The 16,888-nt window shown below is 36.3% G+C and overlaps 1 protein-coding gene across 7 annotated transcripts in view; it reads right to left on the reverse strand.

Annotated features, from left to right (window-relative positions):
- PPFIA2 (PTPRF interacting protein alpha 2) overlaps positions 1 to 16,888 on the reverse strand; it is a 462,495-nt gene that overhangs the window by 6,942 nt on the left and 438,665 nt on the right. For 4 of the 7 annotated variants that reach the window (XM_059683713.1, XM_059683712.1, XM_059683710.1 and 1 more), the window contains 5 exons: positions 16,680 to 16,709; positions 14,769 to 14,962; positions 10,564 to 10,661; positions 1,631 to 1,806; positions 712 to 780 (listed from right to left, as the gene is read on the reverse strand). In XM_059683713.1, coding sequence (XP_059539696.1) covers positions 712 to 780; positions 1,631 to 1,806; positions 10,564 to 10,661; positions 14,769 to 14,962; positions 16,680 to 16,709 — 567 coding nt within the window. The remainder of the gene's footprint in view (positions 1 to 711; positions 781 to 1,630; positions 1,807 to 10,563; positions 10,662 to 14,768; positions 14,963 to 16,679; positions 16,710 to 16,888) is intronic. The other 3 variants (XM_059683716.1, XM_059683711.1, XM_059683715.1) reach the window with 1 other exon arrangement.

The raw sequence follows: 16,888 nt of genomic DNA on the forward strand, positions 1-16,888 counted from the left end.
TGTTCCACTTATTTATGAATTTATTGGTTTATTGTATGTGCCCTGACCAGGGATCAAACCTGCCACCTTGACATTTCGGGATGACACCCTAACCAGCTGAGCTACCGTGCCAGGTCCCTTGTATTTCTTCCATCTCAGGAGGCTACTTAGATGTTTATTATTTTTCAAATCGTTTAAACATGCATATATGATGTAGAGGGATTCTAACACTCAAATCCTACAACTGGTAAAATGTTATTATGCTTTTAAGGAAGACTCAATATTGCTAGCTAAAATTATGAAAAGTTCCCCACTTATTCAAAGACGTTCTCTTCATTTTAATATCCTAAAATTTCCCGTGAAGATATACTGATATTTAAGAAATAAGCACATTTCTTATAAAAAGCTAAACTTATTAGGATTGGTGTTATCATTACTTACAATTTTTAAAAACTGTCGCTTAATGTTATTTTGCATTCACAGCTCATGAAAAACAGTCTTGTTTTGTATTACATCTTAGTGGTTCTAACTGTTGATATGATCACATTTATGAATTCATGAAGTTCTTTCAAAAATAAAATGAGTAATAAAATGTAATATTTAGGAACAATACTGGGGGAAATTCTAGATCCTATCCATGGAGCAAGCATCTGATTAATTTGGGGTACTATGCCTTGAAGGCCATTTTGCTTGTACTCACAAGATCCTTTTGAATGAGAGATAAGGACTTACTTCATCCAGTCGCCGCTCCGTTCCCAGAGCCAGGAGGTTATTGTATTCCCTTTCAAGAATCTGCCTGGCCTGTTGACATCAAATAACAGTCACCAACACTGATGTCACATTGCATTTAAAAAAATAGAGATTATATTTATCTGAGAAAGTATTCCAAACCCTGTCTCATTTATGGAGCCTTAAGTTTTTATTCCTCCATGTCTACAAGCCATTGTAAATTTAACCTATAAATAAAAGGTAGGCCAACTTGCTTTCATCTATGAACAGTGGAGAAATAGCGTCATACAAATGTCCTCACTTTGCGACTCTATTGAAATGGAAACTTTTCTATAAGCCTTGAAATACATAAAAACAAAATAAAGTGAAGTTAGACTGCAGAATTTTGAACAAGTCTAGGCAGGAAGTCCTCAAACCTGGTCAATGATTACCACTGGGAAAACTTTTAGGTAAGTAAGATTCTTGTGACTTATCTCTTGATACCTGATTTATTAGGCCTGTGATACAGGTTGCAGGTTTTATTTTAAAATTTTAAGGAACTCCGGTGATTCAAATAATTATCCAGATTTGGGAATCCATGGCATCCCCAATGCTAAGTGTCTGTATAATTCAGATATGTAAATAGAAATGACTGCCTCTAAGAGAGGCAGGGACAGAGGCCATCTGTCAGGGACACTGTTTTGGGGACTCTGGCATTCTGGTGCGAGGTTGGACCACATAACCTCCAAATGACTTCCAGCTTAACTGTATGATTTTGTTTTGGATTGAAATTCAGTAACTTGAAATGAAAGCCCCAGTGACATATTTGAGCTAAATCTCCTTAGGAATCATTAATATCCCGCCAAGGTCCCCCCCCCCCCCCTAAAGTTCAGCTTGTTGTGATGTAAATGAGGGCACTGCCGCTACCGCTCAGAGGGCTTGCCTGGGTGTTCTGGGTTGGAATCTGCAGTAACAAAGCTAAGCTGCTGTAGTCAAAGTTCTCATCCAGGGCTATCAGTGAGCCGTGCACGCCGCTCTCAAGGATATTATTTGCATATTCTCGAAGGCCAATTGCTTGGATCCAGCGGATAACTCGATCATTACTCCACACCAACACATCTAGGAAAAGAGGTGCATCATTTTAGGCTGCAATATTTTGCATAATAAACAAAACTACTGGCTGAAATGGGCCACAGGCATCTGGCCAAGTCAGCATTTATGCTGTTTCTTTATCCACTCCCTAATGCACCTGGCTGGACCCCTTAGGTTGCATGTATTTACTGTTCTAACAACTAACCATTTGTACGTTTAATCTAGAAAAAAGTTGTCACTTTTAAGAGTTTGTTGTCACTGATATGAGACCCCTTCCATCACATGGAACACAATGTCTGTGTTTCTTGTTTTCACTTAGAAGCTCCAGGGGTCGATCTGAAGTTCAATATTTTTGCCACCAGATGGGGATATTTCTTGATACACAGCTTCAGTAAAGAGAGCAAAATGAGAACCTAGAAAGGGTCTTCATCGTGTTTTTGAACTACTATGTAAACATTTCAGATAGACTAGGAGATACTTTTTTTTTTCACCTGAAGTAATAAATCAGAGATCAAAGCAGCAAGATAAAACAAGGACTAGCTAATTTGATACTTTCCTGCTATTTTGGCAATTTATTATTTAAAATCACATACCGATGCAAAAATCAATCACTCAGTCAAATCACATGCTGATTTTCCTATTAGCTTAAAAAGCAGTATTTTACTGAGGTATGAAACACATTACATTTTATTTTCAAAACTAAAACCTTTAGGGAAAAATATCATAAATGCCTTTTTTTAGACGAAAACATATAAATGTGTATTTTATTTTTTTTCCATTTCTTCCCGTTATGAGTTGGCAGAATGCTATATAACAATGACTAAAATAGAAAGAATAGAATGTTCCATAGGAAAAAAATGTAAGGAACTTAAGGGGACATTAGAAAAAGGAATGGAAACATTTTCCTAATTCTATAGAAAGGCAAATGAAACTCATAAATTATTATTACAGTACAAGTAAGTTTTTCTGTTCATTTTTTTCTTTCTAAATGAAATGTACACCTTTTTAGAAAAGTATAAAGGAGATTTTGGAAATTAGCTTTCAACTTCTCCAATTTAATTTACCTAAAAAAGCAAGGTAGTATTTTTTGAAGGGAAGGTGAGAAAGTGTATTTATATACATTTTTCAAAAGCGTTACTAGTTTGTCTTAATGCATTCATTTAACCAAGTGAGGTTTTCTTGTGTATAACATTAAAGCCAGAAAGTGATGCCTCAGCCCCATAGAGGTTCCCTCATCTCAATGAGGTTCAAATTTTTTGTTAATCCTCACCTGGGGATATTTTTTCCCATTTATTTTTAGAAAGAATGGAAGGGAGGGGAAAAGACAGGGAGAGAGACACATCAATTGGTTGCCTCCCCCATGTGCCCCAGTGGGGATGAAGCCTGCAATCTGGGACCCTTCAGTCCACGGGCCGATGCTATAATCACTGAGCAACCGGCAAGTGCTAGGTTCAAATTTTTAATCATATTTTCCAAATCTCCCATATCTTTACTAACTGATTATATCTATGTGTCTTATGAATTTGTAATATTTTTAGTCTCTCCCACTATGATTACAAAAATATCTACTTTTATGTTTAGATCTGTCTGATTTTGCTTTTCCTATTTTAAGTCTATATATCACATGCATACAAATTTGCCACATCTTCCCTTTTATTACAACATACCCATTTTATATTTAGTAATGCTTCCTGCCTTAAATTATCTTCTGATATTACAAAAACCACAACAACTTTCCTTAGCGCTTGCTTATTGCCTCTACTTCCGACTTTTCTATGACCTTATATTTATGGTTGGAAAGAGCATATAGTTGTTTTAATTTTTTAATGGTCTCTTTAATCAGATTAGTTAATTCCCTTTCACTTCATACTATTGTTCAGATATTTGAGTTTAAAGCTACTATATTTCAATTTGTCTTACCTGTCTTTTGTTCCTTTTCTCCCTTGCCTTTTTACAAACCAAGTCATTTAAAAATTATTTTATTCTACCACTCTATTAGCTTTTAAAGCTTGTAATATGCATCTTTGATTTATAATCTATTGAAAATCAGTACTTTTATCGCTCCTAGATAATGCAAAGAACTTTAATTTAATTCCATGTATTCCCTTCTTGTCTTTTGCATGATAGTTGCTATAATGTATATTATTTCTATGTAAAATTCAAATCCCACAGACAATACTATTTATTGCTTTTATTATCATTATTAAAATTTCCCATACATTCCTTCCACTCTCCTTATACTGCCTGTATTTAAAAATGTTCTGTAGGATTAGTTTCTTTTTGCCTTAATAACTCATTCTAATATTTATTTTCTCTTTGGATTTTCTGGTAATGTAATCTCTCAGATTTTATTTGTCTGAACCTGTATTAATTTTGCCTTTATTATTGATGGGCATACAGTTATAGGCTTTTAGATAAGAGGTTAGCTTTAAGAAAAATTTTAAGGATGTCATTCCATTTTTCTCTGGTGTTATTTTAGTTGTGGAGTCAGATACCTCGTGCTGCTCCTTTGAAAGTAATGTGGAGTTTTCTCTGGCGGATTTGAAGGTGTTTTTTTTAATTTTTATTATTTTTTTCTTTTTGGGGGGGTCATGATTTTCAGCAGTTTTACTACAATGTATCTAGATATATTCCCTCCTCACCCCCTTTCCTTTGTTACTTGTTTGACATGCATAGGGTATTGTGAATCTGTGGTTTGTTTTCAGTGTTTCCCCCCCCCCCCCAAATCTCCACCATTATCTTCAAATATTGCTTCTTCCTCATTCTCTCTTATCTCTCTTTCTGGGATTCCAATTATACCTGTACTAGATTCCTTACTATGTTCAATTGTCTCTAATGATCTGTTTTATATCATTCATTCTTTTGTTTCTTTCCATGTAGGTCTCAGGCCACATGTTTTCAGGTGATGGGTCTTTTAAAAAAATACATTTTTATTGATTTCAGAGAGGAAGAGAGAGAGATAGAAACATCAATGATGAGAGAGAATCACTGACCAGCTGCCTCCTGCACACCCCCTACTAGGGACTGAGCCTGCAACCCAGGCATGTTCCCTTGACCAGAATTGAACCTGGGACCCTTCAGTCCACAGGCCAATGCTCCATCCACTGAGCCAAACTAGCCAGGGCTGATGGATCTTTTTTATTTTCATTCAAATTCTCTTTTACTGTTAAACCACCAATCAAATTCTTAATTTCAGTTTTAAACCTTCTGCTTCTTCAAATTTTCATGTGTTTATTTCTTTATTTTTTCATTTAAAATAATTTTAATTACAGTTGACATACAATAGAATATTAGCTTCAGGTGCACAACACAGTGTTTAGACATTATTTAACACTAAGTTATCATCTGGATAAGTCTCTCACCCATCTGACACCAAACATAGTTATTAGAATATTATTAACTATATTCCCTATACTGTACTTTACATCTCCATCACTATTCTGTAACAACCAATTTGTACTTCCCAATTCTTTCACCTTTTATACCCACCCCGCAACCCTCCTCCTATTTGGCAACCATCAAAATGTTCTCTTATTTTTGTTATTAATCCTCACCATAGGATATTTTCCCATTGATTTTTAGAGAGTGGAAAGGAGAAGAGCCACAGAGAAACACTGATGTGAGAGAGACACATTGATTTGTTGCCTCCTGCATGTGCCCCGACCAGGGCCAGGGATCAAGCTGCAACCAGTATGTGCCCTTCAGTCTGCAGGCTGATGCTCTATCCATTGAGCAAAACCGGCAATGGCAAAATGTTGTCTTTATGAGTCTGTTTCAGTTCTGCTTATTTATTTATTTTGACTTTTAGATTCAATTTTTGATAAATATGTATTGATTGTCATGTTTTTTATCTTTTTTTCTTCTTCTTAAAGAAGAGCCTTTAACATTTCATATAATATTGGTTTGGTAGTGATGGATTCCTTTAGCTTTTCCTTGTGTGGGAAGCTCTTTTTTTTAAATTTTAAATGAATCTTTATTGTTCAGATTATTACAGATGTTCCTCTTTTTCCCCCCATACTCCTCTCCACCCAGTTCCCACCCCACCCCACCCCATGCCCTTACCCCCTGCCACTGTCCTCATCCATAGGTGTAAGATTTTTGTCCAATATCTTCCCGCACCCCTCACACCCCAATCCCCCCGAGAATTGTCAGTCCACTCCCTTTCTATGCACCAGCTTTTATTATATTCACCAGTTTATACTGTTCATCAGATTTTTTTATTGACTTAATTTTTAGATTCACTTGCTGATAGATATGTATTTGTTGTCACTTTGTTGTTCATAATTTTGATCTTTACCTTTTTCTTCTTCTTCCTCTTCTTAAAGAATACCCTTCAGCATTTCATATAATCCTGGTTTGGTGGTAATGAACTCCTTTAGCTTTTTCTTATCTGTGAAGCTCTTTACCTGACCTTCAATTCTGAATGATAGCTTTGCTGGATAAAGTAATCTTCCTTGTAGGTTCTTGCTATTCATCACTTTGAATATTTCTTGCCTCTCCCTTCTGGCCTGCATAGTTTCTGTTGAGAAATCAGCTGACAGTCATATGGGTACTCCCTTGTAGGTAACTAACTGTTTTTCTCTTGCTGCTTTTAATGTTCTCTCTTTGTCTTTTGCCCTTGGCATTTTAATTATGATGTGTCTTGGTGTGGTCCTCTTTGGATTCCTCTTGTTTGGGGTTCTCTGTGCTTCCTGGACTTGTAAGTCTATTTCTTTCACCAGGTAAGGGAAGTTTTCTGTCATTATTTCTTCTAATGGGTTTTCAATATCTTGCTCTCTCTCTCTTCTTCTGGCACCCCCATAATTCGGATGTTGGTATGTTTGAAGTTGTCCCAGAGGCTCCTTACACTATCTTCATCTTCATATGTTTGGATTCTTTTTTCTTTTCCGGATGGGTGTTTTTTGCTTCCTCATATTTCAAATCTTTGATTTGATTTTTAGGATCCTCTAGTCTGCTGTTGAATTTCTGTATATTATTCTTTATTTCAGACAGTGTATACTTAATTTCTGACTGGTCCTTTTCCATTTTTTTGGCATTCTCATTAAGATCCTTGAAGGTCTCACTAAGTTCCTCAGAGGTTTGTAGAAGATTCTTAAGTAACCTTATAACAGTGGTTTTGAACTCTATATCCAGTAGTTTGCTTTCCTCCATTTCTTTCATCCGTGACATTTTTCTTTGTCTCCGCATTTTGGCTGCTTCCTTGTGTTGATAGAGTGACTTTGTGTGGTAGGTGTCCTGTAGGGCCCAGTGGCTCAGCCTCCCCAATCACCTGAGGTGGACACCCTTGGTGCATCCCTTTGTGGGCTGGGTGCACAGTTTTGTTGTAGTTAAGCCTTGATTGCTGTTGGTATCACTGGGAGGAATTGACCTCCAGGCCAATTGGCTGTGAGGATCCGCTGTGTCTATAATGGAAGAACTGCTGTGCTGGTGACACCCTTATGGGGCAGGACCTTCTTTAGTGGGCTTTGGCGCTCACTGAGTCTGCCTCTTGAGTGTGTCACTTATGGATGTGAGGAGTTGAAATCTGGTATATGACCACTGGGTACACTGGCCCCTGGATCTCCAAGGAGGTGCAAAGTCAGCCACTGCCTAAGGCCACTCAGCAGGAGCTAGAGCGAGATCTGCAGAGTTCTCCTCTTTGTTTGGGGTTTGGAAGTTTTGGAGCTCTCTGACCCAGCTGCAGTTTGTTAGGTTAAGCTGTGAAAGAACAGGCCATTCATATGCATAAGCTGCTGTGCACAACTTGGGTGGGGTTGTAAATTGGGTGGGGCAGGGTCTCAGGGAATCACCAGGGCGGAGCAAACAGCGATGGCTGCCAGTCAGGCATCTCCGCGTCTCTGCGTCCCACACCCCCACACAGTAACAATGATCCCTGCAAGTACCTCTGCAAGAAAGCCACCCTTGCTTTCCTACCCGATGCCAGACAGTTCAGTTTCTCCCTGTAGGAGTCTGGGTCCCCAGAGTCTTGCCAGAAACTGGATTTCAGAGCAGTAGGGAGCTTGTATCTCCCTTCCAATTGAAAAAAAAAAAAGTGCACCTATTTGCCAGCCCATTTCGCCCGCCTCTATACCTCCGCTCTTGGTGCCTCCGCACCTCCTACCCAGTCTCAATGGGCTTTTTTCTTTCCTTCTAGTTGTAGAACTTCCACTCAGCCAGCTTTCCCGTGGTTCTGAATGATAGCTGTTTTGTCTTTTAGTTGTAGTTTTGGTCTGGTTGTGGGAGGCAGAACATACAAGTGTATACCTTATGCCACCATCTTTCTTCCTCCTCTGGGAAGCTCTTTATCTTTCCTTCAATTCTAAATGATAGCTCTGTTGGGTAGGGTAATTTTTGGTTGTAGGTCCTTGCTTTTCATCACTGAATATTTTTTTATATATTTTATTGATTTTTTACAGAGAGGAAGGGAGAGGGATAGAGAGTAAGAAACATCGATGAGAGAGAAACATCGATCAGCTGCCTCCCACACACCTCCCATCATGGATGCGCCCGCAACCAAGGTACATGCCCTTGACTGGAATCAAACCAAGGACCCCCCAGTCCACAGGCCGACACTCTATCCACTAAGCCAAACCAGCCAGGGCTCACTGAATATTTCTTGCCAATCCTTTCTGGCCTGAAAAGTTTCTGTTGAAAAATCAGCTGACAAATCCCTGTTGTAGTTAAGCCTTGATTGCTGTTGGCAAGTCAATGGGAGGGATTTATTCCCCGGCCAATCAGCTGCAAGGACTGGCTATGACAACTGACCTCTGGGCAGCAAATAGGATGTAAGTTGGTTAGCATTATACTTTGGTTATATTAATCTGCTACTGTTGATAACAACTGATTAGTTCTAATTCTTGATTACAGCACACTTGTACTTCAAAAGTTGGGCAGGTATGTATAGCTGACAGCAATGGTTATCCAATTGTTTTCACTAAATGCAACATTTTTAAAAACTCACGGGATAATAGTTTACTCAAGAAAACAACAAAACTGTCCAGTTTTCTTTCTACTAAATGGATTTATGAATAGACAGTGTTTGTTCTTTTTTAGAGCTGGGTTTATATTTTGATAATCTAAGAAATATTAAACAGTCATCATTTTTTTCTGCAAATATATTGAGATAGGGTATGTGGTGAAATGGCTGTAACTCATAAGGGCTACCAGGATTATCTCAGAGATAGTAAGACACTCCCCCTCCCCTCCCAACAGATTTATGGCTTAGAACCAGCAATAGACTAGCTCAATCCAACACAGGTAACTAATTTCACCTTGTGGTAACCCCTGGCCTCATTATTTGCCCATTGCAATACATTAACATATTGAAAGACACACTACAGTGACAGGAAGCAGAGAGCCCATATAAAGACACAGAATGGCCAACCATGCTCTTCCAAGAAGTCTCCACCCTTTCCCAGAAAATTTCTGAATATTCCTCCCCCTCACTGAATGCCCTATCCCTTGATTAAATGAGCCTCAATGAATGAACTAAATCCCACTGGGGGCAGAGGAAAGGCTGTTCTTTCTGTAGAGTAGCCTTCTGTCTATCTCACTGCTTCACTAATAAGATCTCTTTCTCTTTGAACTCCAGACTGGCTAGCCTTTGAATTCTTTCCTGCAGGAAACCAAGCACCCACAGTGGGTAATGGACCTTTGGGTCCTGGGACCCCTGGAACACCTACGTCAATATGTTTAGTCAAAAATTCCATTGCCACAACTGTAGTTAAGAGTCATCAAGTACATAAAATAAGCCATTTATTTATAAGGTGAATACAAATAGGCACTAATCCAAACTTTTCTTCTTCAGAACAGCAATATACCTTTTTTTTTTCCATTTTGTAAATCAAATCCCTTTATATAAATCTGTTCCTAAGCAGAATTTATGTCCTGACTTTAAATCTTTTTAGAGATCCCCTGGACCTAAACAATAAATGGCCAGAGATCAGAGCTGACTGTTCCTTAGCAACAAATTAAATGTTAGTACATTCTTGATATTCACATGGTCTCTTCACTTTTGAAAGCTGTTTATTAAGGTCAAGGTTAATTAACACTTCAGATAATAACAGAGGTCTCCTAGTCACAGTCAAGAGTTATTCCTGTAAATGTCATCACATCAGTTACAGGAAATAGGGGCTATTTATAATCTCACTCATAGCTACTTATCATAGGAAGTTGTCTGTGTTTAATCTTAGTGAATTATGGAAGTTTATTTTTTCTCAGAGCTGCACTCTAAACAGCAACTGTCATATACTAATACACTATTTGATGTAGGACTAAATGGGTAATTCTTCTTCTTTATATCTATCTATATATGAATATTCCATGTGGTGAGACCAAGCATCTCTAGATATCTACTAGGAAATATACTTCAGAAAGAAAACTAGATAGTGGTATCCCTTAAATTCAAATGATAGAAACCAGAAATGCACTACAAGAAATACATTATATACCGTATTTCTCTGAATCATAATGAGAATGTTCTATTAAAAGTTTAACAAAAATATCTATATAGAGGCACCTTTAGAAAAACAGAATGTATAATTAATAAGTTCAGTGGAATAAATTTCAATTTAAAAGATCATTTGAGATATTTATCAAATGAGATATTTACCTTGCAAAGAGATGATATTCTTTTCTGTATTTTAATCAGAAAAGTAATAAAAAAGAAATAATGATGACACAATTCTAGCCAAACACTTAGGTTACTTAATGATCATTGTAAAACACACAGCATTTTAGGTTAATAAAGTGAAAGCTAACCACCTTCCCCCCCAAAGGCATCTGATATGAAAGAAAGTATATTACCTTTTATTTCATGTTGGCTTGCTTCTCGTCTTCTTTCCAGCTCTTTTCTGTCGTAATTCAACCTTTTTAAGCACATAATCCCATACTGTAAACTTGTTCTGTTATTTTTTAAAGTAAAAAACATGTTAAATATACTCAGCAGATGAAGAATGTTCCTTGATTAAGCAGAGTCAACAGTGTGCACTACTCTTAGGGCAACAGGTTAATACATTGCATCTGTAATTAAATTCTTTAGTATTGCAGGAAAATAAAATTATAGTTATCTAAGTAAGCACACACTGTTTCTAAAGAGAAAAAAAATACTTGCAAAATGAGAAAAGTATAGTCTTGAAAATAATTATGGATTATGTCATTTATTCATTTGCTTTTGTCTTCCATTAGGCTATTTTGACAAGTGAACATTTCATTCTTTTGAAAATAATTTTAAGAGTCATTATTATGGAGACAGGAAGGAATATATGTGAAATTTATACTCTCCTTTAAAGCTACTAGTAATGAGGACAGTAATATAAAAATATGAATAAGTGAAGTAATAAGATAACCAAATACTAAGATGATCAGCCACCAACTCTAAGTGATACAGAAATATGTGAAAGGAACAAATCAGCAGACATTGGAACTCTGGAAAGGAAGAGCAGAAACTTGACTGATCCTTAGGATCAGGTGCAAAAGAAAGGTTATTAAAGAAAATGGAACATCATGACCATGGGGCTGCAGATGAAAGTTTAAATGCCTGGCGATACTGAGGTACACTATCTGGGATTAAAATCTGTGGTAGGAAGTCAAGAGAAATAATATTATGTATAGAGAGGGGAGTTCTATTAAGGAAAGCTTTGCATTCATTGTAAGTGTGGAATACAGAAAGGAAAGCAATGAAAATTTCTGGTTTAAGGAAGAATAATCTGGTAGCAAATAGAAGATGAGGAAAACCTAGGGGACTAGGAACTCAATTAGGGTGTCAGGGCTGCTAAAATAATGGTCATAATAAGGACAGTTGCCACGGCATGAACAGTGAACCCAGAAACCAGAAATGTCTAGAGAGAAGAAAGGAGGAGATTTGGAAATATCAGATATTAAGGATGTGGAAGAGTGTACTAAAAAAAGAATCTTCAAGCTTCAAGCAGAAAGAACATGGATCATTAGTGATCTCTTAGGTGTTTAGAAAGACACATAAATTTATACATACACATTGGCCAGGTTACTCCTAAGTGTTAGATGCAGTCCTAAGCCCTGCACTTTAATAAAGACAATGTGGAGCCCCAAATACTTCACAATTAGAGGAAAATGAAAAGAAATCTGCATTGAGTGAGTGTTACAGGCTGAATTATGTTTCCCCAAATTCATGTTTAAGTCCTAACACCCAGTAGTACTTCAGAATGTATTTGGAGATAGAGTCTTAAATGAGGTAATTAAGTTAAAACACAGTCTTTAGAGTAAGGCTTATTCCAGTCTGACTGAGTCTTCATAGGAAGAGAGACTTTGGACACACAGACGGGAGCCATGCAGGTGCACACGCAGAGCAGAGGCAGCGTGTGGACACAGGAGAAGGTGGCCATCTGCGATGCAAGGGGAAACCAATCCTATGGGCACCTTGAACCCAGATTTTATGATTGTAGAATTGTGAGAAAATATATATCTGTTGTTTAAGCCACCCAGCCTGTGGTATTTTGTTATGGCAGCCCTAGCAAATTAACTCAGCGGGATCCCATAAAATGTTGGTATAATAAACATCATAGGCATTAGGCTGCTTGAGGTTAAATCAATGAATCTTGGCAAGTTTCTGGCAAGTTTTTATATGTAATATAAAGTTATGCTATAAAGACAATATATCTTATTAAAACAGTGTCTGTCAGGCTTCCATCCATCATGACATGCAGTATGCAGTTAGGTACTACCGGCTATACATCAGACCTAAGCACAGAATAAAGATGAAGCTTGTGTATTTCCTGGAACAAACAAGAACCTTGCCATTCAAGTAATTTTTATTTTTTTAAAAAAGAAAACTTGATTATTGTAATAATTATTTCTACTATAATAATAAAGTGATTAAAAGTAGATCTAAAAAAAGAAGATCTAGTGAAGAATGGGAAGAAATACAAGTGTGTCATCAACAATTCTAGTATGCAAAGGGCTAATGCAACTATGCAGGATTTTGAGGGCCTAAATGCTCAGTGACAGGGAACTCATTATCTCACAATGTGTATGCTGTAGGGCAACTGAGAGTCATACAAAGTTTCTATTGAACACAAAGCACTAATCTTAGTATCTACACCTGTTTGAACTAGAAAAGTGCATGTTCAACAGAACAAATATTATTCTCCCATCACATAAGTATATTAAAGCATAGAGAACTTATCTGAAGTCTTCCCATATCCAAGTTAAATGTCTTTAATTTCTTCAACCTTTCCACCAGACTTTTATCACTTTATCAAGAACAATTTAATGTATATAAATTAATACAATTTGTTATTGTCATCTCACCATATGGTAGGACTACTATTATGCCTGCCAATAAATACAATCTAAATATGCCCTGGTGAGTCATTAACCCAAACTGAGGTATTTGTGTCAACTACAAGTCACATATCTTTCTCACTTGCACTATTTTTAAATCAAGGATTTTCCATCCAATATTTTAATGGTTTTTAAAAACTATGTTATGGCCCTTGTGGGTAGCTCAGTTAGTAAAGCTTCATCCCATATGCCAAGACTGCAGGATTGATCCCTGGTGTGGGCACATACAAGAATCTACCAATGAATGCATAAATAAGTGGAACAATAAATATCTTTCTCTCTCTCTCAAATCAATAAATAGAAAAGTGTTATATTTATCTGTACCTCATTTAATCCAACAGTGTTAATAACTCTATTAAGATTCAAAGTATTTGCATATCTTTGACTAAAGAGTCCCAATTATTATCTTTTTATACTAACTTGATGTCATCATATATGATATTAAGATTTTTTTTTTAAAGAGAGAGGAAAGGAGAGAGAAAAAATGAGAAACATCCATGTGAGATAGAAACATTTATCAGTTGCACCCTGACTGGGGATTGAACCCCTAACTTAGCTATGTTTCTTGATCAGGAATCAAAACTGAAACCTTTCTGGGCTATGGGATTACACTCCAACCAACTGAGCCACCTGGGCGGGGCTATGAATCTGATTTTATACCATTTTCCTTTTAGTCCCTAGTTTACTGTTGGACAGGATGTGACCAAATAGTTCTCCAAGCTGAATTCATCTATATTTATTAATTTACCATCATAATAAACCATACATAAGACAATCACAATCTAACTGACAATTTTTCACATAAACCTACAAAGATATCAAGCTGCAGCATAACATTTATGACATGGTATTATAGCGAGCTTATTTTTACTGCCTCGATGGCAAACAGCTTGAAAAAGAAATTGCATTTTATTCATCTGTGTCCTTATAGCTGTCTCACAATCCATTCAGGATTTTTTTCCCCTTAAAATTAATGTACAAGTAAGTAAAAGCACTAAAAGATTTATACAAAAGCAAAAACACAAAGTGTTTTTTACATCAGAATTTCTTCTCAATTTTTTTCTAGTATATCCCTAAGTTATGTAATTTATAACCACATATATTTATAGTTAAAACTAAATTAATTTTATTCTTCAGATTGTCAAACTGCAGCGGGAAGGCTGGCGAGGGTTGGGGGGCAGGAGGGAGGTGGGTAAGAGATCAACCAAAAGACTTGTATGCATGCATATAAGCATAACCAATGGACATAAGACACTGGGGGATAGGGGAGGCTAGGGGACTGTCAAGGGCCGGGGGGGGGGGGGGAAGACGCATATGTAATACCCTTTGTAATACTTTAAGCAATATAAAAAAGAATTTTATAATAGAAAAACATAAATAGATAAAAATCACAAACATGGGACTTCCAAAGATAAAGAAAAAAAAACTATGCTGTATGAAAACTTTACTAATGTATAATTTTATAAGCTTTGGGCACATAACGTGCACACAGTGGGACATTAGAAAGGCCCTGTAATTTGCTGCATGAAAATATTTTGTCAACTAGATGTTCACAGAATAGCAAATAATCTCTATTCCCTAAACATCTCTTTTTTATTTAGTTACATCTCTTTTTGATTTAAGCAGTCATGCGCTGCTTAAATATGTACATCATTTATTGTTGTACTTTAATGACTCTGGAAGAAACCTACCGATGGAAACTATCCACCATTTTTAAATGGACACGGAGATCCTTTTTTGTTAGATGATCTAACATTCTTGCATCTACCAAGCACTCCATAAAGTAACTTCTGTATTGCGGTAACCCCAGGCTGGGAAGCCATTCATTTCCAATCCACTCGTGGTTCATATCTCCATATGCCAGGGTCTGTAGGAAAACCGGACACTAGAATTGTTTTATAGCAGTCAAGTTTCTTAGCCAATAAAGTGAGATGGTAATTGGGGGATATTGTCTACCATTATAACTGATATTTAATTACTATGATATATGGAAACATGGCAGAAATAATATTTAACCTCTGAGATGTGATTTACTTTGGTACAAAGTGGAACTCTTTGTACATGTATCAAGGTACTTGCCTATAGAAAATGATGTTTTTCATTTTGTATTCTCAAAAGGAATTACATTTTATACAAATGTGCATTTTTAATGAAAATTAGAATTAATGATATAATACAGATGCTGAGCTTAAGGATTCTTTATATAAACAGGTTTATTTAATATTTTATTTAACTGTTAGCTAATACTCCACCATTTGCTTCTCTTTGATGATGTGACATTGCTATGATATAATGGCAAATCATCTTGATGTAAAAGAGAAAATAGTAAATGAATAAGAAAGGAGCAACAAGGCTAGAGAGACAGAAGGCTGAAGTTTTAGGTGGACAATTGTCATTACATAGTGAAGCATGAGCCATATTTCATAAAGATTATTGGAAAGAATCAGTCTTTTTGAGAAATTAATCTATATAGACTCTATATTTAAAGAAGTAGGGCATGATCAAAAACTAAAAACGGTAATCCAATTCTTTAATATAACAAGATTAACTGATCTTACCAAATGCTGTTTGTAACAGCCAAAATGAAAAATAGAATCAAACATCACCTCTAAAACAATTTTCAGTAAGGATTATTACTCTCTATTAATTTTATAGTGTTTGTCCTTATCAAATGACAAACTGGAATTGCATATTTCTAACAAAAATCTAGGTGCTTCCTTTTTGGTGTGTTCTTAAAAATGATGACATTTTTACCAAATCAAAACCTAATGCAATGCTAATTTACTAAATGTTTAAATATAATAACTACTGAAGTAGTTCTTAAAATAACTACTGAAATTGTCCTTATTGTCAAAGGTTTGAATTGCAGTAACACACAGTACACCGCTTGATAGTGGCGGTATGTTCTGTGAAATATGTCCTTAGGTGATTTCATCATTTTGGGAACATCACAGTGTGTACTTACACTAACCTGGATGGTACAGTCTACTGCACACCCAGGCCATGCTGTAAAAGCAGCCTTTCACTGACCACAATGTTGGTACATGACTGTAATTCTTTCAGTTATACAGCATGTGGAAATGCTAGGAAATGCACAGCTTCCTAGTGAACATGTTTGCTCAAAGTGAATATGTGTGTCTTCCATTGCCATCCTAATAAATGGGAGAAACTTGTGACTTGCAGTTTCAATGCTGACAGCATCCCTCCCACCCTAATCTTCATACACTTCCCACTATACTTGAAAGCAAATGTGACTCCAAATAAATGTTTAATTTCCCCTACCCTTATATCCAACTTGAATGCTTCCTGATTAAATATATTCAGGGGTGATTTCAGAGAAATTTAAGTTACAGTTGATTCTTTTGACGAATAAATGAGAGTTCCCTTTAAAAAGAGGCCAGGTGTAAAATGATAATTATCCTCTTTGCAAAATATGGTGAGCTAAAAGGATAAATATAATTAAGCATAATAAATTTAAATGTGCATGTTAGCCTAATTTTAGGCAAAGGGAAGATTTACAACATTGTGATATATAACAGCTTCATACTTTATATCCTCATAGGGCACTAGTGATACTGTTTGAAAGCATTTGAATTTCCTACCTGGGCCCAGCTTCCTTCCTCAGATTCTTTCTGTGTTAGCAGCAGAGTGATTAATAAAGCAGATAAGTGTAAATTAATTTCAAATTATTATGGTGAAATTTCTAAAAAGCAAAATTGTTATTGAAAGTGCTAATTATGACATAGGAAGCTAAAGACAGATTCTTATTCAGATCACAGTAATCAATTTAGCAGTTCAAAGGCAATGACTA

The sequence above is a fragment of the Myotis daubentonii genome, chromosome 2 (genome assembly GCF_963259705.1).
Source record: "Myotis daubentonii chromosome 2, mMyoDau2.1, whole genome shotgun sequence".
In the NCBI taxonomy this organism is placed as follows: Eukaryota; Metazoa; Chordata; class Mammalia; order Chiroptera; family Vespertilionidae; genus Myotis; species Myotis daubentonii.